Consider the following 27,746-nt stretch of genomic DNA (forward strand, 5'->3'; position numbering starts at 1 on the left):
ACTTGCTGCCGCGGGACAACCCCTTTAAAGGATCTGTCCTTTGAAGATTTTTTAGATAGAATCTAGTGTAATGAACCGATCTTCAGTGATCAACCTTTTTCATCAGGGGATACCATGATTGACTGGCCTATACAAAATGTAGTGTTACATGGCAGGAACTCAAATGAATAGCTGTGCATGTAGTACTTGGCTAGATGGCTGGATCACGGAGGGTACCCAAATCTACGATAATAGCACATATGAACAGGTGGTTTGTGAGACAACAAAGAGAGTAAAATAAAGTTTGCATAAAAGTTTTAGTGTGTGGTGCGAGGCATGATGCCTCACCCGTTACTCAGTACAGTAAAAATCATTGTCTAGTGTCAGGGCCCTTTTACACGGAACGATAATCATTCACATCCCTGCTGGATCGTGGTAATCTGAACAATATCATTCAGTGCAAATGCTTGCAGCGACCGAACAACGAATGAACGATAATTCATTTGTTGTTCAGTTTCTGCATGCATAAAAATTGAATGATGATCGTCCCACGTGAACAGGCAGTATCATCTACGAACAAGTGCTTGCTTATTGGGATGGAGGCGGGTCGCTGGGGTGATCTCCGGTGCGTCCCGACTCCAATAACTGAGTGCTGATCGCTCCTGTGTGAAGAGGTTATCACTGGGATGACTATTGGGCTCTTGTGCACCTGACATTCATCCCATGTAGAAGGGCCCTTACACTGATTTTTGCAGCAGGCCTCGTATTGAAGAGATTGGAGCTGTAGACCTGATTTCTTAATCATTAACTGTGGAAACCACAACAATAATGGTTAAATTAATCAGGAAAACACATGAGACAATTCAGAAATGAATGGCATTCATTAGGGACAATACGCATACTTTAAATCCAAGGAAATCATAATAATTTGACTGATGCTTAATTTTTCTGCACAGAAAAGCTTGCAATTCAAGTAGCAGATGTCTGCAGCTCCAGAACTAAAGACCGCTTTGCATCTTTCAGAGTAGTAAATTAATTACATCTGCTTATAATTAAATAACCATAGCACCTGTTATTAGGGTTTGTGTGCCAACCTTACCCAGCCGACGGTGGGTGGCATAGAATTTTCCAGACTGGACTTTGGCTTACCAGATGGTTATAAATATTTTCAAGTCATTAGTTAAGACAACTATTATTTTTCTTTGCTGATTTTTCCTCTGCGTGTTATCAGCATTGATATGTTTCAGGAGCCATCAGCCCTCGGCTTCTTGTAAAATGGAATTACAAATGGCCGCTTACAAATTAATCTGCATTTTTCTTGCCTTAGTGAATGGCGGATGGTCATCCTGGTCAGAATGGTCTCCATGCAACAACCCCTGTGGACGGGGGATACAGAAGAGGACAAGAATGTGTACAAATCCAACCCCTCTAAATGGTGGCGCTTTTTGTGATGGTCAACCATTCCAGAAGCTAACCTGTACCACTATGTGCCCAGGTATTTGTGCATTCTTGCAGTAATAGACGCAATGCTAATGCTTATTAGGTAGTAGGTCATGTGTAGTTATATATGAAGTCTTGCAGACTTAGAGTACCTGCACTTTCAGAAAACTTTGATCAAAAGTTTTGATCAGTGGAGGTCCCACTGCTGCGACCCCCAATGAACACTAGAATGAGGGGGGCTGCTACACTCAACCGATCGCTGTGCATCTTCGGCTATGTTCACTCATTTTCGGCTACCTCTGGCAGGTAAAGACAGCCTCATAGAGGTGTATGGTAAGGTAAAGTCCCCTGGTCCAAGCACCGAGTCATGACTGACTCCTAGGGTGACGGCACATCATGACGTTTTCTTGGCATACTGTTTTTTTGTGGGGTGGTTTGCCATTGCCTTCCCCAGTCCTCTTATAGAGGTGTACAGGAAGCTGCTTCTTTGAGACTGGCTTCAGCTGCCGAAAGTTGCCGAAAAAGAGCAAACACAGCCGCGGAGGCACAGCACTGCAGCCCCCTCATTGTAGCAATGAACAGGGGTCTTGGCAGTGGGACCACTGCTGATCAATACTTTTGACATGCCAAAAGTTTTCTGGCAGTGTGGGTACTGTTTTATTATTCTATTTCTACATCTTGCTTGATTTATGGTTTGCAGTTGATGGAGGATGGACTGAGTGGAGCAAATGGTCAGCCTGCAGTACTGAATGCACTCATTGGAGGAGCAGAGAATGTAACGCGCCTACTCCCAAAAACGGGGGTAAAGACTGCAGTGGAATGCTGTTAGACTCCAAAAACTGCACCGATGGCTTGTGTATGCAAAGTAAGTGTTGTATAATTATTAATCCTTGTGGATGTTGTGTGTTTTAGCTCTACTTTCAATATAAGCCCCAATATTTTGTTTGTTGCTAACTAATGACTGTTTAAAGGATTCAAATTTGACAAGTAAGCTTGTCGACCCATTTTCCATATATATGTTATAGGCCAACTATTTATAATGCTTTTATGCTGTCCATTTATAATGCTTTTAAATGACCATTAAGATAATGCATATAGTTTGGAGGGGTTGTCCCTTTGTGATGGGCAAATAGAAGAAGACACGGGATGTTGCCTTGGTTTTTACATATCTCAGATTCTAACCATAGTTGGAAAATTTTCTACATATTCCATCATTGTTTACATTTTTTCTCCTAATTGTCTCATTTCTCATGGTCTTTCATTGTGATCGCTCCATCCGTCACCTTGAACACTAATTTCATTTTGGTTTTTGTTTCTAACAGACAAGAGAGTGTTAGGTGAGCCAAACAGCCATTGTAAGTTTCATTTCATCACTTTAATTTTTGTTCATCCTCTTTTTATGTTTTTGTTTGCTTATTTTGCATGATTGATCACTTTGCCTTCATTGAATCGGCAGCATTGGGGTCGTGTGACTTTACACTTTGCTCAATTTGCGGCATCTGTCACAGCAGCACATGCGCAGGGAAAGTAGTCCTCACAGTGCGATCTACAGTGTTGTAAAAAACAGAAATAAAGACACCGTGTGGTAGAATAAGCCATCAATTCAGCCATCCAATAAGGCATCTAGTGGGACTTATTTACGCCATACCGATTTGGGGCGGTAAAACATCTAGTGCATTGAGCATGTAAAAATATTTAGATGGTATTAAAGGAAACCTTTCACGTTAATCATATCGCTCTATTTACAGGCAGTATATTAGAGAGTATGGGTGGTTTCACAACTACGTTCAGGGTTCCGGTTTTCTGTTTTATTCAGAGAGTAGGAGAGAGGAAGGGGACAGATCTGTTCAATGATTTACAGCTCTCTCTGTATGCACATTCTCCTGTAACTTCCCCACCGACATTTAAGTGACTCTCCGATCCTGGACAAAGATGGCCACACCTCTATCGTGACTGCCTGATGCACACTGTGCATTAGTATGTTTGATTGACCAGTGCTTCCCCAATGAACAGTGCTTACCAGTCAGAGCAAGATGTAGTGTTTTAGGCTACTAATGCGTACTAATGCACAGTGTACATCAGAGAGTTAGAGATGCGGTTCGGCCATCTTTGCTTTTTCGGACCTGGAGGGTTGCTTTAAATAATTGTTACAACATATACTGAATCTTTTCAGCAACACGTTATCAATCGGCTTCCTTCCTCCTGCTCTGTAACATGCTTCCTGTAGATAGAGCAGCATGTTCAACCAAACAGATTCATTTAAAGTGGTTGTCCAATGAAAAGAACTTATCAACTATCTACATGATAGGTCATGAGTGTCAGATCGGTGAGGTCCAACCACTGGGACAGTCATGAGAACACGGGTCCCAAAATATTCCCGAATGAATGGAGGTGTGGATGCGCATAAACACTACTGATGTGTTGATTTCTATGGCACTGCCGGAGATAACCTTGGCTATCTGCGGTTCCCGTAAAGATGTACATGTCTCATCTCCTCTCCATTTGAACAGAGACACTCAAGACCCCTGTTCTCCTGATCTGTGGGGTTCTAGTGATTGAACCCCACCGACCCTTAATTCCTATCCTACGATGAGGGAATTGGTTCTTTTCATGGTACATTCCTTTAAAAGACTCCCTGATGAATGATTATAATAGTAAACTTCCCCTTAAAGATATTGTAACAGTTAACAAAAATAGCCATCTCTACTACTTTAAAAGGCCAAGTGTAATTTTAATCACATTCCCCTTTAGCTCTTCTATGTTTAATGAACCTAAGTGCAGTTCGCATTGTCAGAATGGCAACATCAGCAAATAACTTTTTTGGGGTATAAAACTAGTTACTGCATTGTCGGGAAGATGTAAAATAGCCTTCATCTTTCAAGCAGTAGACCGTTTATTACATACATTATATGAAATTGCTGTATAAACAGGGTCTGTGGAGGAGCAATTAATTAAAGTACTTCATAAAATATTAAAATAACTTGTATAAATTATTTAAAACAATTATACATTGCTCCAGGAAGAGAAGGGTTGGAAGGAGAACAATAAACACTTGTAGCAAAAACAAAATTCACCTGCAGGAACCGCCCCATGACAACACTTTGCTGCAATTGACTGAAATATTCAACTGTGTGTTCTACTGCAGAAAGCAAGGCGAGAATCTGATTAGTTACTTATAGAATGTAGCGAGGGAGTGATCGTCCTTGAAAGATATTCTAGAAGGAAGGTTGATGTGTAGAGAAGACAAGGTTTTGTTGTGGACTTTAGATGGGATTGTAGTCAACTGGGAATAAAGTCAACCACACAATTTGATGACTCGGAAACTAGAAATGTCCATCTTGTGCATTGTGTTATGTTCCTTAGTAATGGGAATTAAGTTGAATACTACAGTATATTTAAGAAATACATACAGCATGCAGCTATTAGTCAAAGGCGTTGTGTCATCTCAACAACACCTCTACATTGACCTTATCAGGGCAAATATACTGTTTGCTTGGGCCGTCATATGAAGACCAAGCTCACATGAGAGTGTGCTGACAGTGTATTACGTGTGCAGGTTTCCAAGAGTAATAGACTGTACCAATCTGCCATAGGCTCCCGCGTTGCTGCGCACATGTATCGCTTGAAATGTGTGAACAAAAGAAATTGCAGCGTGTTCAATCTTGTACACGCTAAGATTGTGCATGGCTGGCAATTGCTGGCACACAACAATACTGCAATGTTGGAAACAATGTCATTGTGTACTTGCTGCATGCCGCGCAGGTGGCTCTTGCGGGCGGACCACTGCAAATCACACTCGTGTGAGCCCGGCATAATTAAGTTGGCTATGCCTCCTTTTAACTTTCATTTTCTAATTGAATGTTTAGTTGGCTGAAAATGGGTATGAAAAGCATAAGTGATAGCTGATTGATTCAATATAGTAAAATGGGTATTCCCACCTGGGACTCTTGTGGAATAACCACAACATATATCGTAAAAGTCCAATAAGTGTGGGACCTGGGACCTTCATCTATCTCAAGATCCAAGTCCAGCGATCCCCGATCCGACTGTATGTGGTGGTCAGAAGTTACAGAAACAGTGGAGCAGGCTGTTTTATGTTGTTCCCATAACTTCCATATAAGTGAATCAGAGCTACAACAACAGGGTGGCACAGCGAGTTACCATTATTTCTGCAGCAGCTGAATTATAGAAACCGCATATATAGCTCACGGTGTTACGCTGTTTCTGTAACTCCTATTCACTTCTGTGGAAGTTATGGAAACCGTAGTGCAGGGCGCTCGGCTGTTCCTGTACTTCCATCCATCCTAGCTGTGACATGCAAAGGAGTATTCCCATTTGGGCCAAGATGAGAATACCTCTTTAAATAACTACATACAATTTTCGTGGGTTATTGCAGTGTAGATATTGCATTAGCTGGTTGTCTGAAACCCATTATAAAGTATCAACAAGCAGTGCTCAGTGACAATCCAAGTTTAAGCCTAAAACATTTGCCAAATTTTGGTTTTCAATTTGGCGCATTATATCACAAATGTAAAAACGTCAGCGAGTTCCGCCTACAGTTGTGGACGAGAAGTTGCTTAGCGATATTTTGTCCTTTTTCTTCAATAGTGTTGGACTCAACAGGAGATGTGGCCCTCTATGCTGGTCTAGTCGTTGCCATTTTCATCTTCATCGTTATCCTCATGGCTGTCGGGATAGTTGTGTACAGGCGCAACTGCCGTGATTTTGACACGGACATCACCGATTCCTCAGCTGCACTTACAGGAGGCTTTCATCCCGTAAACTTCAAGACCTCTAGGCATGGTATGGCTAATATGCTTGACCCCATTACCTATCCACTACTGTGAATGCTCATTAACTGTCATATTCTGAGGTGCTGGCAGATGGTGTTAATAACAAAACAGATGAAGCCAATAACTGCAATATTCCATACAGGGAATTGTAATTACTGACTGTATGTTTTTTGTAATTACTGTCTGAACTTCTCGGAGATCTGCCATTTAATAAGTACATATGTGTTCTACACAGTGTGGTATTACAGTGTTATGTATTCCTCAATACATTGAGATTTAGAATGATTTCTAAAATATGTTTCAATGCGCTGTCATGATAAAAATGTTTGCCTTTTTAGTCTTCTTTCCTTTGTGTCTTTATATAGAAAATTTACATAGTAGAATTGTTCTATTTTGGAGCAGAACATAGGTGTGATACAGAATAGATCAGGAGCCAATCTTTGAATGAATGAGTCAAGCACTGTTTTGGACACCTATATTAAAGGGGTTTTCTAGGAGTTAAAAAATTGATGATCTAGCTGCAGGCTAGATCATAAATAAAAGATCAGCTTTGGTCAATGAAAGTGAAGTTAATGTGATCTGTTCCTGCAGTACCAGAGTGATCTGCTTCCTGCAGGGGATAGATGGTCAACTGAAGAGCTGATCGGCCGGGGGTACCAGGGCTAACATTGGACTTCCGTTATTCAGCTTATTGAATAGGTCATACATTTTTAAGAGTTGGAAAACCCCTTTAAACGTAAGCCTGATTAACATTGTAACTTAGTAAATTAGTTGTTGTTCTAAACAAGAGTTTACTTGGTGTTGCATTGTTATCAAGCAAGAGTTTACTTGGTGTTGCATTTTTGTTAAAGAAACACGATCACATTTTCATTTTCAGCAGTTATCATTAGGTAACGTTATATGCTTTGCAGTTAAAAAGTCTGATCCAGCGCTATATCCCAATACTGGTGTCCTATATTGAAATAACAATGGCATACTTGAATAGGAAGGCATGGATACGCTACATGATAGTATGACGCATGCACCGGTGGGGGCCCCAGAACATGGATTTCAGTTTTGTGTTGGGGCCCCTGTAAGAGCTCGAAAGTAAAACCCAATTGCAACATTGAAGAGTATCATATCAGAATCAGAAATCAATTTTCCACATCCTCGTAAGTCCCATGGGACCGCTGCTATGAGCAAAGTAAGGAAAAGGTAATCGAATTGCTACTTCTGTTATGATACATGCATGGAAGCGTTCGACCGTGCAGTCCAGGGCTGACGCTTTCATTGAAGGACCGTGTTAGTGAATGTCGAAGAATCGATTCAGTGCAGATGCAACGCAAATTATTAGTAAGTTCACAAACCAATCAGAAGACAATGCAAATTTCAGTGTGAATGTGTGGGTTGGAATTGGGTGCAATCGTCTCATTGGACTTGTGTTCATTCCAAGGACTCTCAACTTGAATCGGTACCTAAATCTCTTTACGGTGGATGACTTTCTGGTTGGTCTGTCCCTATCGTAGCAGGAGTACACTTCTAGTACACTTTCCTTACTTCAGGCATAGCAGCAGTGCCACGGGACATAGAGAGACGTGGAAAACAGATTTCTGCTTCTCTCATATGGTATATCTTCAACTATGCAATTGGGTTTTACTCTCTATCTCAACACACAATTGAAATCCATGTTCCGCAGCCCATGCACCAGACCATCGTGTAGCGCATCCATGTCTTCCTATTCAAGTACGCTAGTGTTATTTCAATATAGGATACCCGTAGTGAGATATAGCGGTGGATCCGGCTTTTTGACTACACTCTGTAGTATTATATATAGTAGTCTATGCCATGTCTAGATGGATACCGCATGATGTCTTTGGCCATTAAGTCAGGGGCTACAGCTGTAATAAAATGTTACTTCCGTCCAAAAATTCTAATAAGGCTATTATACAAATATAGCACACTGACTGGATGCCAAGTTTGAGAGTCATAAATGTCTTAATGAAGGTCAAGTAATTTCTTTTCTTACCTCCACAGTCATTGTCACCCTTGCAATTAATAATCCTAATCTAATTATAGCCGTTATGTAGATTAGAGATCCCTTATTATTCAGTATGGTCTAGACCAATCTTTCGCAACTCAAATTCTGCTCAACAGGTCATGTTTTCAGGATGTCCTCAGCACTGCACAGGCGATGGAATTATTGTCAGTGCTTCAGAAAATCCCATCTATAAAATATCCTTATGACGTGTTGGGGTGACTTCAGGACTGGAGTTGGGAAACGCTGAGCTAGACAACAGCCACTTACAAATGTGATATCTACATTAACAAGCGTCACAATTATGACTTCTTAATGTTTTTCATTGCAGATAATTCTCATTTATTGCACCCATCAATGCAGCCAGACTTAACTGCCAATGCTGGTATATATCGAGGCCATATGTACGCATTACAAGATTCTGCAGACAAAATTCCCATGACCAACTCTCCATTGTTAGATCCACTACCAAACCTAAAGATTAAAGTCTTCAATTCTTCCCCAGTGGGGTTATCTCCTGGGATACACGATGACTTGCTTGGTCCTAAATCCATAGGGTCTTACCCATCAGATACCAACATCATTAATGCAAGGAACAAAACTATAAGTAGCCAGCATCTCCTGACATTGCCACGGGACTCTAGTAACAGTGTGACGGGGACGTTTGGAAGCCTTGGCGGTAGACTGACTTTCCCAAACACAGGTAAGGGGGACATTGAAGCCATATTTACACCTTTATTGCCACAAGTATGTTACCCTGTGCCACTATTATTGTTGTACTTGTAAGCGGCTCTTAATGTTTGTTAGTGTTAAACTGTTTACTTGACTAAAAATCCAGGAGACTGTAGGACTTGTGGATTATTATGTTTGCCATCTATGGCATTATTTCCTATTCAGACCATGCAGAGCACCTGTTTAACGTTTAACATAAAGTGTTTTCTAACAGACGCCTGTCAAGTTGCGCCGTATATACAAAGTTTTTTTTTTGTTTACGTATGTGCCAATAATGCCATTAAAAGCTGCGGAAATGTCAGCACATTGGCATTAGTATAAATTGTACTTTAACGTAATTGGTACTGTAACGTACTTGTGTAGAATAAAATGTGCAATTACCGCTTCTAATAGTGGCATGTTCATAACCCATAATATTACAAAATGACGATGTGTATTTTTAGTCTGTGTCTTTTTAAAAGAGCAATGGATACACACGCTTTGTCAAAAATCAATCCCCCCCTAGAGGAAGTTGGCATTTTGCTGCAGAACACTGCATGCAGTGCCATCTCAGGCAGATATGTAAATGATGGGAGTTGTGGTATGATGAGATGAATGGTCTTGTTACCTGAGGCCCTAAAAGTGGTCACCCCCTTGCCCTATAAAAGGCTCTCAGAGGCTTCTTGTATGCAGTGATCTCTTCTTCCGCTTGTGTAGAGCTTGTTGACCTCTAGATACCTCTACGATGCAATCCAAGAGATCTCGCCCAGTTAAAAAAATTTTGAGAAGGGGCAAATTATTGGAATGCAAATAGCTGGATGGTCATGTTAATGAATTGCCCTCCATCTGGGCTGTTCTGAGCAGACTGTTAGGAGGTGTTGACAAGACGGCCAGGCTCAGGACCCCCCTACAGACCACCAGAAGAGGATTGTCTTATTGTCCAAAAAGCACAAGCAGCTCCAATTGTTTCTTTGTCCACCATCCAGAGACAGGTGGCGCCATTCTTACACCCCTGTGTCTGTCAGAAGCATTTCTAAATGCTTGGCTGAAGGACATTTGGTCTCATAATACCCATTACATGTACTGCCTTTGACATCCACCCACTATCACAGTGGTGTCGTTAAAGATGAAACTGGACTTCTAGGGGATGGAACCAAGTTGTCTTCAGTGACAAACCCATGCTGTTTGAGGATTAAGGATGTCCATGCTCATGTTTGAAGACCTCGGGGTGAGTGTCTCAATCCTGCCTTTGCTGTGGAATAGCACACTGCCCCACTGCTGGCGTGATGGTCTGGGATGACAAGGGACAGTGGCAGCTCAGTGATATGTTAAGGACATCCTGCAGCCACATCTGTTCCTCTCATGGCAGCTTCCAAGAGGCAGCAGGATAAAGCACGGCCTCACAGACAAGGGAGTCACAGAAATGCCTCTAACACTGTCACACTTCCGTGGGTGCCCGGTCATCAGATAAATCGCCAATTGAACATGTATGGGTCCATCTGGGAAGTCAACTTCGACAGCCTATGAGTTTTCACGATCTAGAGGCTCAGTTACAGCAAATGTGGAGCAATGAGCTGCAGGATATCATATGGAACCTGTATGCCTCCATGCCCATATCTTGTATCCAAGTTAGAGGCGGTACAACAGGGTACTATCGCCTCCCTACAAGGGGTCAGTTCTCCACAATAAATGATCCTTTTTGCTCTGATATTGTAATCGCTTAGTTATTTCAACGTTCCAATCACACAGAGAAAGTTTCAATCTATTCTGAAAACTCCTTCTAGGTGCTTAATGTTTTTGACAACGAGTGTAGTACCATTCCTACTGTTCTGATGGGTCTGGGATTTGGTTTAGTATATGGCTATGTGTTATGACATAACCTTATGTCAAAGCTTTGTAAGGCTAATTTTATGCAGAATAATTAAATCCAAGTGGTATCTAGTCTAAAGATCTATATCTGTACTAGAAAATCTTGTTACTTGATTGGCACATGGTGACTTAAGCATGACTACGCCATGTCCAGATGGATGCTAATGTGGCTGTAAGGAGGGTGGGATCCTTTCTAGCACTGTTTTATGCTCTTTTGGTATAAATACACATCTTGTTTTACAGGAGTGAGTTTGCTGATACCACATGGAGCTATTCCACAAGGAAAATATTATGAAATGTATTTAATGATTAACAAGAGAGAGAACACAGTGTAAGTATTTAATTTTTACCGTCTAAATCCACTTTTCACGTTCTAAATCAATTGAAATAACATCCTGCTGGCACAAATTTCCATTGACTTATATGAGGGGCCTTTCTTGCTTTGCACAAAGTTTCATACAACCACATTCCGTTTGTGAGTTTGTTATTCCACTCAGCAAATGTCCTTTTAATGCTAGCCTTGCATTCAGCACAGTTGCCCTATAAATGAATGTTACTAGCCTAGTTATTTTATGTCACATTGTTCTATAGCTGGATGGATGTGTTAAATGACAGAATGCCCATTGACTAGACATTTCATACTGATGGATAGTCCATGACACATATATGGTTGGCTGTACACATAGGATAAATTTTGGCCAAATGCGTGTTCAGGCAATAGCTATCTCTCTCGAACCTCCCATACATGTGTACTCTTGGCTCAGTCACGTGTGTGTGTGTGCCTTAAAGGGAACTCGTCACATTAAAAATGCTGTCCATTCTGCAGGTAGCACGTCATAAAAAAAATGCGGGGATTGAATTTGCAGCCTTCAGGTCGTGAGCAAGAGTTTAGGTCTGCATTTCTACTGCCGTAGCACTCTGCGCCGCACGAGGCTTGTAGGATGAGCTAAGCAGATTGATATATTTTGTTTGTGGGAAAATATTCAGTATAACTTGTATTTTTTTCATTTAAATCTCGCTCATTTTGGGTTTAGAAGTCCACTGGGCGGTCCTATCAATGATTGACAGCATTTTATTACTGTACATATAGAAACAGCTGTCAATCACTGATGGCTCCACCCATTGGACTTCTAAGCCCAGAATGAGCAAAGATGCAAGTTCTTCTAACTTTATAACTGCTGAACTGCAGTTTGGAGAGCATCAAACTGACATAATCCCTTTAACCCCTTGAGTGGCACGCCCGGAAATTTTCCGGGACGAGCTCCACTGCTCATAGCGAGATAGCCCGGACGATTTCCGGGCTATGTATCACTATGGGAGCTGCAGAGCACAATGCCACAAGCTGTGACAGTGTGCTCTGCCTTCAAGTCCCACAGAGAACAAAGCAAGGGCTTTGAACAACAGAAGCAGAAGATATCAGCAGAAGATATCAGCAGAACAACAGAAACAGAAGATATCAAAAAATACAACTTGTCCCGCAAAAAACAAGCCCTCATATGGCTGTGTCAATGGAAAAATGAAAAAGTTATGGCTCTTGGAACGCAACTGCAAAATGAGTTGAAATTCAATGATTAGACCATTTAAAAAACCTGCCCTGGTGGGCACAACAGGGTGGTAGGAAACCCCACCACTCAAGGGGTTAAACAGAAAACAGGGTGAGTAAGCTGCTGACGAGACACCTTAGGTGGTGGTTTATCTCCCTCAGAACAAAAGAATCAGGCAAGTTGAAATAGAAGTGCCTGGTCCTTATCTCCCCTGACATCTGTTGTCTTGAAAGAGTCGAGGGGCCCCCATACACATTTGATGATTGGCAAAACTTGGCTAATATAGAACCCCAATTCCAAAACAGTTGGGACGCTGCATAAAATGTAAATAAATGTAAAGCAAAAAAGAATGCAATGATTTGGAAATCTCATCTAACCATATTTTATTCAGAATAGAACATGGAACACATCAGAAAACCTTATTCCATTTTATTTATTTTTTAATGGACTAATTTAAAAATTGGCAGCAACACATCTCACAAAAGATGGCAGATGGGTAACAAAAGACTGTAAAAGGGGTACTAATGAATAAACAGCTGGAGGATAAATATTCTACTAAGTCGCATGACTGTGTAGAAGAAGAGCATGCTAAAGAGGCAGAGTCTCTCGGAAGGAAAGTTGTTCAGAGGTTCAGAAATGAGCAGCTAACGACAACTTTCTTTGGCAAAATCTTTCTGCTGAAATCTCAAGCCCCATTTACACGCAACAATTATCGCTCAAAATTCGCTCAAGTGATGTCTTTTGAGCAATAATCGTTTCGTGTAAATGTTACCATCGTTTTCTTTTCAGCTGAACAAGGATTTTTAGTTGAGCTTAAAATCCATTTTTCGGCCGGAGAGTTGATAGCAGGGACCGCACACTGTGTTTCTCCTTGGGAGTACTGATAACATTGTATTCAGCTGCAGTCCCGCTGCAGAACAAAACATCTGTATGCAGATAACAGACCATCTGCTGTTCTCTGCATACAGTGAAAGGAGGCTCATTTACATGCAAATTAAGCTAATAAGCTACTAATTGGAATTAGTTCCCATTAGTAGCTTGTGCAAAATGATTGCGCAAACTATCAATCATCCTATATTTTTAACGAATTTTGAGTGATCATCTTTGTGTGTAAATAGGGCTTTAGGTGCAAATGGCATTCATTAAAGGTTGTTATCTGTAAGGAAACAACTCCTTTTGGTAATGCATGCTCTCACCTTTATCTTCCAGCAAGATAATCTGCAATACTTACTTTTTATGATTCTACAATGTAGCACGAGCGGGTCAGGTCCTCGGCTGTCAGACTATATGTCACCACTCACTTCCGCTACCCAGCCTGGCAATCACGTGAACAAATGGATGCCCTCTGTCACAGCAGAGCTGCAGGGTCCTAGCAGACCCAGATCAGCTCTGTCAGTGACTATTGTCACTACAAAGGGATGCTTTCCCCTGCAACTGGGGCTCCTATGGATGCTTCTCCTATGGATGCCCCAGCTACAGTGGAAAAGTGTGAAATATAAAAAATAAAACTATGTGAGTGACCCCCAGAGGTCTTCTATGAAATCATGAGGAAAAAAATGTTTTAAAAAAAGTTACAAAAGTTAAAATAATTACAGAAATAATTAAAAATGTATAAAAAAGAAAACAACCCACCGTTGATGCCAACCAAAACCATCACCATATGTGCACTGTAATCCAAGACTATACAAATTATATATCAAAATGCACAAAACAAAATAAGGAGCCCATTCCTGTACTTTATTTAATGTAAATATACTAATTTTAAACCACTATAAATTTAAAAATCAATGTTTGTAGTTTTTTTTTTACCCCCAATAAAACAAACAGAAAAAAAAATCGGTGAACAAATATATAAAAAAGTTAGTCCTATATGTCACCGGGAAAAAATGTAGCAAAAATAATTTTGGCAGCTGAAGAAAATGAAATAGGCAGTAAAACCACCACATGGTTAAAATCCCTAAAAAGTATCAGAATACCCTGGTTCTTAAGGGGTTAAACGTTTTTTTTTTAACCACTTAAAATCATGTTTTAAGTGCCAACCACCAGGGTCTCCATTCTAGCAGCTTTGCAATCCACTGCTTGCTTGGTTAATCATTTGGCTGTTCTAGTAACAGGGACATGGGGGCCCTGCTAGTTACTACATGCAACAGAGGGATGGGCATTCAGATGCTGCCTTGCAACTGATTAGAGCAAGGCTGTGCAAGGCAGCATGGGCAGTGTGGGTGCTGAAGTACCAGCCAGTAAACTCCTGGCGGAATGCCTGGTTTAGGATACCCCCCACCTGTAAATGGATTGTAGACAGCAGGGCAGCAAAAAGAATAGGAAAATCTACATTAAAAAACTGAATTGATAGGACTTAAACTGGGTGCAGATAGCATCGGCCAACGAAGACCTGGGCTGCTTTTGAACATTTTTTGAAATCTCAAATACGCTTTCTGTCTGATCACTGATTACTATCTTTTCTTTACAGTCTACCCTCAGAAGGAACACAAACAGTTCTAAGTCCTATAGTGACTTGTGGGCCCACTGGACTTCTGTTGTGTAGACCTGTCATTCTGACCATCCCTCATTGTGCAGAAACGGCCACGTCAGACTGGATTTTACAATTGAAGACTCAGTCTCACCAAGGAAACTGGGAGGTAGGGATATATCAGTAGATAATCTCAGCAGAAAAGGAGTTTTTGTGCCTAAAGGAGTTAACCAGGATTTTAAAATTGATGGTCTGTCCTTAAGTTTAGCAGTCAATATGTGATCTATGAGGTTCTAAGACCATACACCACCGATCTCTTGGCTGAAAGGGCTGCAGCACTTGTGTGAATGAATGGGTTAACCCTGTTATAACGAGCAAGGTGTTCCAAGTACGAACCAGCCTGCAGCCTGAAGAGACTTGCATGATCACAATGGTCCTCTCAAGCAGCTGATTGGTAGACTTAGCTGAGATTTGGACCTTGCAGATATTTATGGCCTATTCTATGAAATTACCCCAGATAACCCCTTTAAATTTGTGTATAGAAACTAGTGCCCACTGGGTGGCAGACTTGCCAAAGACAACTTGTCCAATGCTGAGAAGTCTCCGGCATGGGTCCCATTTTAATTCTACGACCCGTGCACTCGACTCCTTGGGCAGCTTGTTGCTTCAACAACTAGAGCACCCAGCCTGTACAGTTCTTCTCTCCACATGAAGTTACGACTCCTCAAGTTATCTCAAAATATGAATGTCTGTAGAATTGTTTCCATAGTTTGAACATATAATGTCATGTGTAACTATGTCCCTTATAGCAATAACTTAAAGCTGGACCTGATTGTAGACCCATAGTGGGGCTTACAGTCTAATTTTCTTCTCTCATATACAAAGTCTACAGTGGGTCAGTATCAAAGTAGACGTCCATTTCATCTGCATTGCATTGTGATCTCTGTGAATATCCCCTTTCCTTAAAGGGGTTTTCTAGAGAGAATACTATTGATGATCTATCCTACGGATAGGTCATCAATAGTTGATTGGCTGGGGTCTGTCACTCGGGTCAGCTGAGCAGGCACATGCTGTCAGTGCCGCAAATACACAGAGGTCGAAGCTGAAGCAGCGGAAATATCCGCGCCAACCTCTGTGTAGTGGCCGGTGCTTGTAACTGCAGGCACAGCTCTCATTGAAATCAATGCAAGCTGTGCCTGCAGTTATATGTGCTGGCCACTAAACATAGGTCTGTGCAGAGACTTCCGCTTTGACCCCTGTGTATTTGCACAGCATGCACCTGCTCAGCTGATCAGTCGGGGTCCTGAGCAACAGATCCCAGCCGATCAACTAGTGATGACCTGTCCTGTGGATAGGTCATCAGTAGTATTCTCCCTGGAAAACACCTTTTAACCGAAACGACGGTCAGGAAGGGTATCATTTCTCCTTAAGGAGAGCACCTAGAAGGTGTTAGGAGACTTATAAGGCCATCCATGCTCTTCTGGAAATATGCAAATAGAAAGATGGAACAATACCTCTGCAGCACCACCTATTGGAAGGCAGCATTCTTGCAAGCCAATGTTGGACTTTTCAAACAAGTCTTGTACCAGTGACTAGGAAGTGTACGCCAAAACCAGAATAACCATGCACAGGCAGCTGTTTCCGGGTTTTCTGGGTCAGGAAGGGTATTGTTTCTCCTTAAGGAGAGCACCTAGAAGGTGTGTGAGGAGACTTATAAGGCACCTAAACGACTGCCTGTGAATATTCATGATTTAGCCCTGTTAGAATATATAATGCTGATGGCTATAACTGGCGTGTCAAATGACCTTAAATCACTGCTGATCTGTCATAGTGTACAAGCGACATCCTATAGATGGGTGTTCTTGCGTCTGTCACACTCCAGCTGTTGCAAAAATACAACTCACAACAAGAGCAAACATTTGGGGATTGTGTCCAGTCAACAACTAGAGAGCTCCAGATTGGAAAACCTGTCTATAGATTCAAGAGATGGACTGTTTCCTTAGACCAGTGTTCCCCAACTCCAGTCCTCGTGGACCCCCAACAAGTCATGTTTTCAGGATTTCCTCAGTATGACACAGGTGATGTAATTATTGTCGATGCCTCAGACATTGCCACAGGTGTTCTTACCATAGGATATCCTGAAAACATGACCTGTTGGTGGCCCCTGAGGACTGCAGTTGGGAAACACTGCTGTAGATGACTTCTGATCTAATACTATTTCTGCAAGGTCACTTTCCAGATTTATACGGTGTGAACTCTGTCCAGGCCGAATCTGGCAGCCAAATTGATTGATCCAGCTAGTAACACTTTACCAACTGCATTTGTGAAATAAAAGTAATAACAATGTAACATAAGAGAGAAATAGGCAGCATAGTTGTATCTTCATGCGGTATCATAGAGCTCCCTCTAGTGGTACATTTTGGAAAAACAGCCATGGAAAGATAAATTGTCTGCAATACTTGTATGTACACCAGATACAGTAAACCAAAGATTGTCTTAATAAATATTGTTATATACATATAAATAACCTATTGTTGCTATTTCCAGGAGGTTGTCACGCTTAATGAAGAGACACTCAACACACCTTGTTATTGCCAGCTTGAGAACCAATCCTGTCACATTTTACTCGACCAGTTGGGTACCTATGCTTTTGTAGGAGAATCTTATTCCAGATCTGCAATAAAAAGGCTCCAGCTGGCTATATTTGCACCACTTCTCTCTACATCTCTGGAATATAATCTTAAAGTCTACTGTTTAGAAGACACACCAGATGCATTAAAGGTAACTTGGCTGCTTTACTCAAAATCTTTATCTGCCAGTTCTAATTTCCCAGTAAACACAACATCCTCTAAAATTCTCCCACGTATGTTGCATGTTGATTTTCAATCGCAAATGGGAAGATGGAACAATACCACTGCAGTGCAATCTATTGGAAGGCAGCATTCCTGTAGGTCAATGTCAACTTTTTAAACAGCACCTTATGACAATCAGTTGGAATTGTGAGCCAAAGCCAGAAAAACCATACACAGATAGCTGTTTCAAGGTGATTGCCCCTCACCAGTGTCCACTAGGTTACAGACTTGGCTAGTGAGACGCCTATAGACATGGGTCAGGGTATTGTTTCTCCTTAAGGATAGCACCTAGAAGATGTAAGGAGACTTACAAGGCCAATCCTTGTTCCTATGGGAAAATAGAACAATACCTCTGCAGCACCACCTATTGGAAAGCAGCATTCCTGCAAGTCAATGTCAGACTTTTTAAACAAGTCTTATAACAATGACGTGGAATTGTGAGCTGAAGCCAGAATAACCATACGCAGGCAACTATTTCAGGGTGATTGATGCTCATTAGTGTGTAGCAGGTTTCTTTAGTTCTAGGCAGGCAATCCACATTTCAAGGGATTATCTGTTCACATTTGTAACCTATAGAGAACCCATCAAAGTGTTATATTTTTCTACAACACACTTACAGGGGACATGAAGCATTACATAGTGCCCACTGAATTGACTTGACTGTCTGTGTAATGCAGACATCCTGGGTCTGCCAGAGCAAAAGACACTCTTTGCAGGTTTCTCCTGAATATGGGACTCCCCTCTATTAAATCTGTTACAATGGAGAAACAGCCAAGGGATACTTTAGTGCTTGGATAGCTGAAGATACAGTGATGACTGCGATGTAATTGAAATCTTTGAACTCCCTTTCGCTCCCCCATGGTAAGCCGGCAATAGGCCTGTGCTCTGTATGCTAATGAAGAATCTAGGAGCCCGGTGTACGATTTCTCTGAGCTTAGGAGTCGGGGTTGCACTACAATACAGAGCAGACTGTTTGCAAAGAGGGGGAGGGGGTGCAGGTGGTCATAGGTAGAGATGAGCGAGCGTACTCGGAAAAGCACTACTCGCTCGAGTAATTTGCTTTATCCGAGTATCGCTGTGCTCGTCCCTGAAGATTCGGGTGCCGGCACGGAGCAGGGAGCTGCAGGGGAGAGCGGGGAGGAACGGAGGTAAGATCTTTCTCTCCCTCTCTCCCGCCCGCTCTCCCCTGCTCCCCGCTGCGACTCACCTGTCAGCCGCAGCGGCACCCGAATCTTCAGGGACGAGCACAGCGATACTCGGATAAAGCAAATTACTCGAGCGAGTAGTGCTTTTCCGAGTACGCTCGCTCATCTCTAGTCATAGGTAATAGTCACATTGTTGGAACCTGTGTTTCTTCAGCTCTCCACACATAGAAGTAGCTCATGGGATGTTTTTAATGGTGACCGATTTCCTTTAACTTGAAATAATCAAATATACCATTTGAAAATGTGTTTTCTGAAGCAGAGAACCACTTTAAATGCTCCTTGATGTCCACTATTAGGAATATGTGCGCTGAAGGAATGCATCCTAGTAATCTAAATAGCTGGGATTTCAACTGCTTACTGAGTATTAACTCCATAACTGATATTTAGTTATTTAATGCTGGCGCACAGTTTATTTAGCAGAGTTTTTACACAGACCTCTCCTGTGTGCACGCTATGAGCCAGAACCAGGATCGCTGTAAAAGTGACTCTTCCAGTGACATACACGATATGTCCATACGCCACACGGGCAGCTGTTCATTTGAATGGCCAGCATGTAGTGCTACATTTCACCTGCAGAGGGAGCTACAGGAGAAATTGATACCCGAATGTGTCTTCTCCTGGACCAGTTTCTTTTTAAAAAGCGGGTGGTCTTTAGAAGACAACTCCTTTAATACAAATTCAATAGGTTTAATTTAAGAAGTAGGGAAGGAAGGGATTTGGTATTTGTATAGCGCCAACTTATTCTGCAGTGCTTTCAGGTAATATATTTATTACCCCCCCCCCCCCCCCCCCCACCAAGCTTGGGTACTCATTTTACCAACCTCGGAAAAATGGAAGGCTGAGTCAACCTTGAGCCGGCTACCTGAACCAGTGGGGATTGAACTTGCAACCTTCAGATTGTGAGTGAGAGTAAGCTAACAGAAAATCTTAAAGAGGTATTGCCATCTCAGCTTTTCATAGCCAAGATGGAAAACTTCTGCCAAGGCTACTGGTTACCTGGCCAGAGCCTACAGAAAGTGCCAAGCGCTTAGCGCAGTGCTGTTTCTATAGCTGTTTTTTAAGTGAATGGGAGCTACAGAAACGGCACTGCACTAAGTGGTCGGTTCTTTCTGACAGGTTTTGCCATCTTGACCATGAAAAGCCGAGATGGGAATAATGGGAATACCCCTTCAAGGATTAATGAAAATTTACAATAACTTCAGTTCTGAACAAAGTACAAATGTTTAATGCCTTAATTTGGAATGAGTTAGAAAATGAATAGGTGACATTAACCGGAGCCGGTTCTGTAGAAATTCTGGTTAATAATGTAAAACATTTATGTTTTTATTACAGTTGCATTAAACTCGGGTAACCTCAAAAACGGGTTATTAACTGCATAAATCAGTCACAGAAATGGGCTGATACTGGGGCATTAATTAGCAGACCTTTTCTAAATGCTGAGCTCAAACACTATTTTCAGTAGTAAAAAGAGCACGGTAATTAAAGCCACCAAACGCTTCCTTATTTTACCATTTTAAATATTCAAATGACTGGTATTAAGGCAACATATAGATGTCTAACCTTGTAGCTTTTCGGTAATTAATGTTCTCAGCTACCTTCCTTAGTGTTTAAAGGGCAAAAAAGTAATTATTTTTACTACTTCTCAAGTTTTGCATACAAGTGAGTGAATTTCTTTCTAATGACCTAATTATCTCAACAGATAATTTAAGCAAACAAACCAAGGAAGAGATTACTTGAATAAATAAGCCGACTCCTCGCATTTTCAGCCTCCTGTTTTTAAAATATTCTAGGACATCTCTGTAGGGCCCGGCGCTTCTAAGGGTTTCTAATTAAGATCATGATTACGCTATTCTGTAATTCCTCTTTTAGGGGAATAAAATGTTTTTTCAAATTATCTTTAGAATTAATATTTGTTAAGAAAATGATATTTAATTTTTCTGATTATGTCATTTATTTTTATGTGAAGTGGAGTTGTGATTCACCTTGATTACTTAATTAGAAATAACATTTCACTGTCTGCTCTCAAGTCACAAAATTAGAGGGCAGCAAGTTAAAACATTGTCTTAAAGCTGCACTATACATTTCAAATGGCTTCTTTGGGAGATGGATATTCCTCCCAAGCCCTGAAATACACCCGCGCACTCCAATCACCATGCATGGAATAGTCAAGTGGCAAAATGCAGAATAAGCCACTGACCAACATCTCTGGCAACGGCTTATCTCCCCTCAGAACAAAAAGATTAAGCGTGTTGAAACTTTGCTTTTATCGGCATCATCAAATGTATGGAGAACTACCTAAAGTAGTCCTGGGGTTGCAGCTAGATACAGCCACCCTATCCTCCAGCCACTGATTGATAGCTCTGTGCCTATTACTGTGCATAGAGAGAAACAGAACTGCCAATCATTGGTTGGAGGACTGGGTGGGTGTGGCCAGACTGCAGCGCATGCATATGCAGGACTACTTCTGTGTCTCACTGCTGCTAATTAAATGCAAGTTTCTCCATAGGTACTGCACAGATCTACACAGCAGACATATTATTGTAATCAGTGTGACAGGCACTACGTTAGACCTTGTTCACACGAGCGCAGTTTTAGCGCTCAAATAGTCGCGCTAAAAAATCGTATCTCACTCGTGCAAAAATCATCACGTGAACAGGTGATTTCCAGCTATTAAGTCTTGAGCTTAATTAGTGGTCAAATTGCCCATTCACATGATCAGTGTGGTGTGTGTTATCCAGCTCCCATAGGAGTCCATGGAAACTCCCACGCAGCACGCACCAAAGATAGGTCAGGTCCTATCTTTTCGTGTCTACAATTCCTTCATGTGAGTGCTTCTATGGGACACCATTGGTTCTAATAGACGCGATCTTTTAGCACGCCTGTAATGCATGAAAATGGTGCTCGTCTAAACGAGGCCTTATGCTGATCTTTGTGACAACTGGAAAAAACATGGGTTCACACAGTGCGGATTTGTTGCGGTAATTCCGTGCGGAGTTTCGCTGCAGCAAATCTGCCTGCGGCCGTTAATCCTGGGACTATTTGTCAAAAATCTCGTCCACACGGGACGGCAAAGCTGGCAGAAGCCGGAGCTGTGGCACAGATTCCCTGGCCGCAGCATGTCTAATTTTTTTTCCGTTGCTGCCGCGCAGCTTTCTATGGGAGCGCCGGCGTCAACAGAAAAGCATGCGGCCAAGCCACTCCAAAGCCCACGGCTAAGTGCCGCAGGTTTTAAAGCTGCGCTTTCCCGGTGAAAAACCAGGATTCCGCCCTGTGAGAACCCAGCCTAATAGTCTCTTTAAATCTTAGCCTAATATTTTGATTCCCATGTATCATGTAATTATATACATCATGTTACTGTTTACAGCTGTTATTGAGAGTATACCACTCAACATATAAAGAGTTGATTGGGGGCAAGAAGCAGCCCATTCCAAGGAATGGGCTGAACTGCAGGACCAGGCACCACGATCCTTGAATATATGCCACAGACCTGATTGGTCAGGGTCAGACCTTCACTGATCACATATTAATGGCCTATCCTAAGGAGAAGCCATCAACTGAAGATCCTCCAAAGTCTTTTCAAGGATTTTTTCCAGGGCTTTTAAACGCTTGTTCTAAAAAAATGCCACTAAAAAGATTGTTAAAAGAGAATTCTGAAAAGCAGTTGAAATTCATGTATTTTTGTTAAATATGTAACATGCGGTTTTTCTGGCTTTTTAAAATTTTTATAAACCTTTGTTTCTTAACTCCAGTCCTCATGTACTCCCAAAAAACATCTGGATTACCTCACCTGTGCAATAATAGAAAAATCCTGAAAACATGACCTGCTGGGGGTACATGAGAACTGCAGCTAAGAAATACTGTCAGGGTGCGTTCACACACAAAGGTTTTTGTGGCAGTTTTTCGTGTAGTTTTTTTTAACCAAAGCCAGAAGTAGATTCAAACGATATAGCAAAAATAAAGGAATGACTTAGGGCTCCTACACACTGGCGAGGGCGATATCGGGCCGTGAATCACGGCCTGTTATCGCCCTTGTAGTCCTGAAAACCCTTGGATGCAAGGCGTTTTCACAAAGAAACCGCCTCGCATGCCTGCGGGAATTCCCTTCATCTCCACTGTGGCTGTCACATACGCGGCGGGAGATTGCGATTTTCTCCTATTGTTTTCAATGGGGCCAGTGCTGCTGATGTCGGCCCCATTGAGAACATGTGCTGACCCCTGGTGCTGCTGCCAACCCAACTGAAAACAATGGGCAATACCATAAACAGCATGGACATGCTTCAATGTGTTTTCTCCATCGCATCGTGACGCGGTGCCATGCAGGAAACATCGCAAGTGTGAATAAGCCCATTCAAAGGAATGGGTTTCATATTTATGTGTCTCGTAATGCACAAATCTTGCACGGTTTCCTCGCCAGTGTGAAGGAGCCTTTCTACTTTTCCTTCCTGCTGGATCTATGTCCGGCTCTGGCTCTAAATAACTGCAGGAAAAGTTGCCACAAAAACCTGTTTGAAACCTTCCTAAGGGCTTTTCCATACAGGCGAGGATCTCCTGTGAGCTTTGTGCATTGCAAGAAGCACAAATCTGAACTCTATCGTTGGGTGTTCATTCGGAACACCTCGTCTATTGTTTTCAATGGAACCTTAAAAGACATCGCATGCGAGTGCAATGTTTCCTATTTAAATCAATGGGAAACCCTTGTGAACCTCTGACACGCATAAAACGCATCGGAGGATCGCAATTTCACAAAAGTGATCTGAGATGTTTTTGAATGAAAAACGCCTTGTATTGGCGTGAAAAATGCACGTTGGCAAGCTCAATATCATGCCCAGCTTCTTGGCCTGATATCGTGCTCACCCATGTGAATCCGGCCCTATAGAGAAGCCTGTAGAAGAATGGCAGAGAAGACCTCATACCTGGAGCCACTGACCTTAAAACACCATAAACCAAAAAGTTATATTGTACTTTAATGTGCGGTAACATCTGGCTGCAACATTTCTGACCCAGAAAAAGAACTGTCAGCATATAGACTAATAATAATAGTTCATGAAGAGATATAACAATGCTTTTTTCACAATTAAGTGCTATTCTATTTCTTGAACAAGAATAACCCATTCAATGTTTAACATATCCGTGAAATTTGGACAGCCCTTCCTTATTGTTGCATCGCATCGTACGAAAACGTGGTTTTCATGCAGTGCGATGCAACTTTTACAGTAGGAAATCCTGCTGTAAAAGCCCTAAAATAAGCCCTAGCTGCAATAAAAAATAAATACATCCCCTAACAGCCGCTGTCAGGTCTGCTGTACTTCTCCTCGCAGATCTCTAGCACTTTATTTGAAGTCTTCTGTCAGTGCATCCTGGATTGGAGGTACAAATTCCCCACCTCCAGGGAACGCTGGCTGTGATTGGCTGAGCCGCGGCTGTTGAGAATACATCCCCTAACAGCCGCTGTCAGGTCTGCTGTACTTCTCCTCGCAGATCTCTAGCACTTTATTTGAAGTCTTCTGTCAGTGCATCCTGGATTGGAGGTACAAATTCCCCACCTCCAGGGAACGCTGGCTGTGATTGGCTGAGCCGCGGCTGTTGAGAACCAATCAGAGCCAGCACTCGGATGAACCAACCATGGCCATTCATGAAGCTCTGCCGGAAGGTGATGTATTGTTTTGTTTTTTTAATTGCAGCTAGGGCTTATTTTCAGGGTAGGGCGTATATATTTCCACCCTCCCCTCCCCTGTCCCCTTTAAAAAAAAATAAATTTAAAAACGCATAAGAGTGCTACAATGTCGGGATATCGCCATAAGAAAATGCAGCTATATGGCACATAACACCGATACGATATCGCTGCCATTTTCTCGCAGTGATATCGCTGTCGCCCGTGTGAAAGAGGCTTAAAGGAAAGAGCATGACGATTGCTCACATATACATGGTGTTATGGAGGTGGAGTTTGTATAGAACACATTAAAGAGATTGTGCCAAGATGGCATATGAACGTCACAGAGACTTGTCCTTTTTTCAGGATATCCACCTTCTCCATCCCATAATGGAGAGTCACTCTTGTTACAGGTTGGCCATTCATGCAAATGACCGCCCTATAATACTATAGTTTTCCGAAATTTCAAGCTGGCCACAACTTTTCCTGGCTAAAACCACTGATCAAGCCCTGCATTCTCAAAAGGACGGCATCTTGGCACAAGCCCTTTAAGTAGACTGAAAGAAAAACTAGAGATAAATGTTAGCCCATAGGACATGATCCTTAGTGGAAGCCCGGTCTTCAATGCTTGTTTTATTCGGTAAACACTAACTGGCCATTCCCCTCCAACAAACTAAAGTTGCCTGTTCCTCTTGGATTTCTACACACAGAAATATACATAAAAAAGTATTAATAAGATATATCACTGTGCATCAGTCTTCTCATAATTTACAATGTGTTGAATTTATAATGACCTTTCTGCTCTTTCTTTTCGATGTAGGAAGTTCTAGAGCTGGAGAAGACCTTAGGAGGCTATCTAGTAGAGGAACCAAAGCCACTAATGTTCAAAGACAGTTACCACAACCTGCGTTTATCTATTCATGATATTCCTCACTCATTGTGGAGAAGCAAATTACTAGCAAAATTTCAGGTTAGTGGATGTGTATATATATATATGGACTTCTAGCACCAAACAAATGCTTTACGTGTATGCTGACAAATACAAATGTGTACGTGTGTATCCTATGACTATATTGTCTAGGTGACCTTGAACTAAAAATTGTCATTTTAATCCTTAGTATTATTTGAGTAAGTTGATTCCCATGATTGATGATAATAAACTTCAATTAAACAGGGTCTTTGGTTTTTATTTCTATTTGTTTGTCTTCCTTCTTCTCTGCAGGAGATACCTTTCTATCACATCTGGAGTGGAAGTCAGCGGTCATTACATAGTACGTTTACTTTGGAAAGGTACAGTTTGGCTTCCACAGAGCTAACATGCAAGATCTGTGTGCGGCAGGTGGAAGGAGAAGGACAGATATTCCAGTTGCATACTAACCTGGAAGAGGTAAGAAAAAGTTACTGTTTTCAGATGCAGATTTCATATCTTATTTTGTGGAGTGGCTTGAGAAGTCGCCATACAGAAGATACCAACCAAACGTAACCTATTAAGGACCAAGCACTGTAATTTATGGTGATTGGTCCTCCGCCTTAATTCCGGCCAGGATTAAAGCTCCTGCAATGTAGCTGGTCAGGTCATCAATGACAGCCGAGGACCCGAAGGAGAAGGCAGAAGCAGTTTTTAACCGCTCCTGTCTTCTCTCTGGTAGGCTACATAGTGCTCAATGAGTACTATGTAGTGAAGAGAGTAAGCAGAAGTGTCACTTCCACTATTCGATCCAATGATCACGTGATCGCCTGGTGCCCCCTGCCATAGTAGAGCTGTAGGGTGTTAGCAGACCCAGATCAGCTCTATTAGTGACTATTGTCACTACAGGGAAGATTTTCCCTGTAACTGAATCTTCTACAAATGCCCCAGCTACAGTGGAAAAGTGTGAAATGAAAAAAAAAAAATGAAGGCAATATGTATGACCCCAAGAGGCCTTATATGATGTCATGGAGAACATAGATGTTAAGAAAAAGTTACAAAAGTAAGTTTAAAAAGACATTATATTATATATAAAGAAAGCAACCCAAATGAAGAATCTATTGCTGCACAGTATTTTTAAAATTCGCATATTTGTGCTAAAATGAACCACTATAATTTTTTTAAAAAAAGAACTCTGCAAAAGTAATTTTGGTAGCTGAAAAAAAATAGCGCCATAAAACCACCACATGGGTAAAATCCCTAAAGTGTCTAGTCGCTTTGGACCAAAACACCCTGGTCGTTAAGGGATTAAAGTATACCTCCTATATTATATTCTGTTATCTGATCAAAGAGAGAGACACTGTAATAAGTGGGCTGAGTTTAGATGAGTTTCATGCCTCTTGCTAGAAACTTTTCCCCTTATTATGCCACTTCTTGGCCGGCTTAAACCAATCATTTGCTCCCAAAATATAGCGCCCTCCGTTACAAAACATCAGTCACATGTTATACATCTATCTTTTTCTATACACTTTTGAAAACTCTTGAGGAAGGTACCTAAAATGTATAAAACATATATGAAAAAATGTTTAACGTAACCATGTATTACTCTTTTCCAACACAATTAGTGCCAGAATACTGGTACATTTTGCTTATTAAATCTCCCCTAAAGTTTTTAAGGGTTCTCTCTGTCACCAAGAAGCGCCAAACTATAGCTGTAGCAGAAAGCATGGTCCGTGATTCTTGTTAGCATATAATTAGAATTAGTATATTATTTTATATATATATATATATATATATATATATATATAATTTTTTTTTATTTTTTTTTTAAACTAAGCTTGAAGTGACAGTCCATATGCTGTCATGGTTGTCTATAAGACATCCTGGGCATACACACAGGGCCCAAAAAGCAGAGAGTGCCCTATAGCCACCCAAAAGAGTGTCAGCATGGGTCCAACTGGAAGGAATATGACATGTGGTGCTGGTAATTGAGCAGTAAGCAGAGCTGGATTAGGAACTTAAATGGCTTTACTTTTTGGGTTGAAAGGTGTTCTGACCAGTAAGATACATCCAAGTAAAGTGAGAAGGGGCGAGAGCCTACCTCCACCTTCTCCGTCACATCATTAGACACACCAACAAGTGAATGTTATGAAGTACATTTCTGTTTATATCTTTGCGGTATTCTTGCAGTGGTATTAAGGACCTACCTGCTCAGAGTTACTGCAATTAAAAACATATAGAGTATGAGTTTATCATTCAGTTACCGACAGAAATGGTAAGCATGCAGGCCAATAGCAATAACCATAAATACG

At 41.5% G+C, this 27,746-nt stretch overlaps 1 protein-coding gene across 3 annotated transcripts in view; it reads left to right on the forward strand.

Annotated features, from left to right (window-relative positions):
• UNC5B (unc-5 netrin receptor B) overlaps nt 1-27,746 on the forward strand; it is a 207,393-nt gene that overhangs the window by 173,825 nt on the left and 5,822 nt on the right. The window contains exons 6-15 of one of the 3 annotated variants that reach the window (XM_066600478.1): nt 1,307-1,474; nt 2,120-2,284; nt 2,742-2,774; nt 6,028-6,222; nt 8,558-8,929; nt 11,050-11,137; nt 14,821-14,989; nt 17,368-17,601; nt 25,348-25,497; nt 25,750-25,914. In XM_066600478.1, the coding sequence (XP_066456575.1) occupies nt 1,307-1,474; nt 2,120-2,284; nt 2,742-2,774; nt 6,028-6,222; nt 8,558-8,929; nt 11,050-11,137; nt 14,821-14,989; nt 17,368-17,601; nt 25,348-25,497; nt 25,750-25,914 (1,739 nt within the window). The remainder of the gene's footprint in view (nt 1-1,306; nt 1,475-2,119; nt 2,285-2,741; nt 2,775-6,027; nt 6,223-8,557; nt 8,930-11,049; nt 11,138-14,820; nt 14,990-17,367; nt 17,602-25,347; nt 25,498-25,749; nt 25,915-27,746) is intronic. The other 2 variants (XM_066600479.1, XM_066600480.1) reach the window with 2 other exon arrangements.

Source organism: Eleutherodactylus coqui, chromosome 4 (genome assembly GCF_035609145.1).
Source record: "Eleutherodactylus coqui strain aEleCoq1 chromosome 4, aEleCoq1.hap1, whole genome shotgun sequence".
In the NCBI taxonomy this organism is placed as follows: domain Eukaryota; kingdom Metazoa; phylum Chordata; class Amphibia; order Anura; family Eleutherodactylidae; genus Eleutherodactylus; species Eleutherodactylus coqui.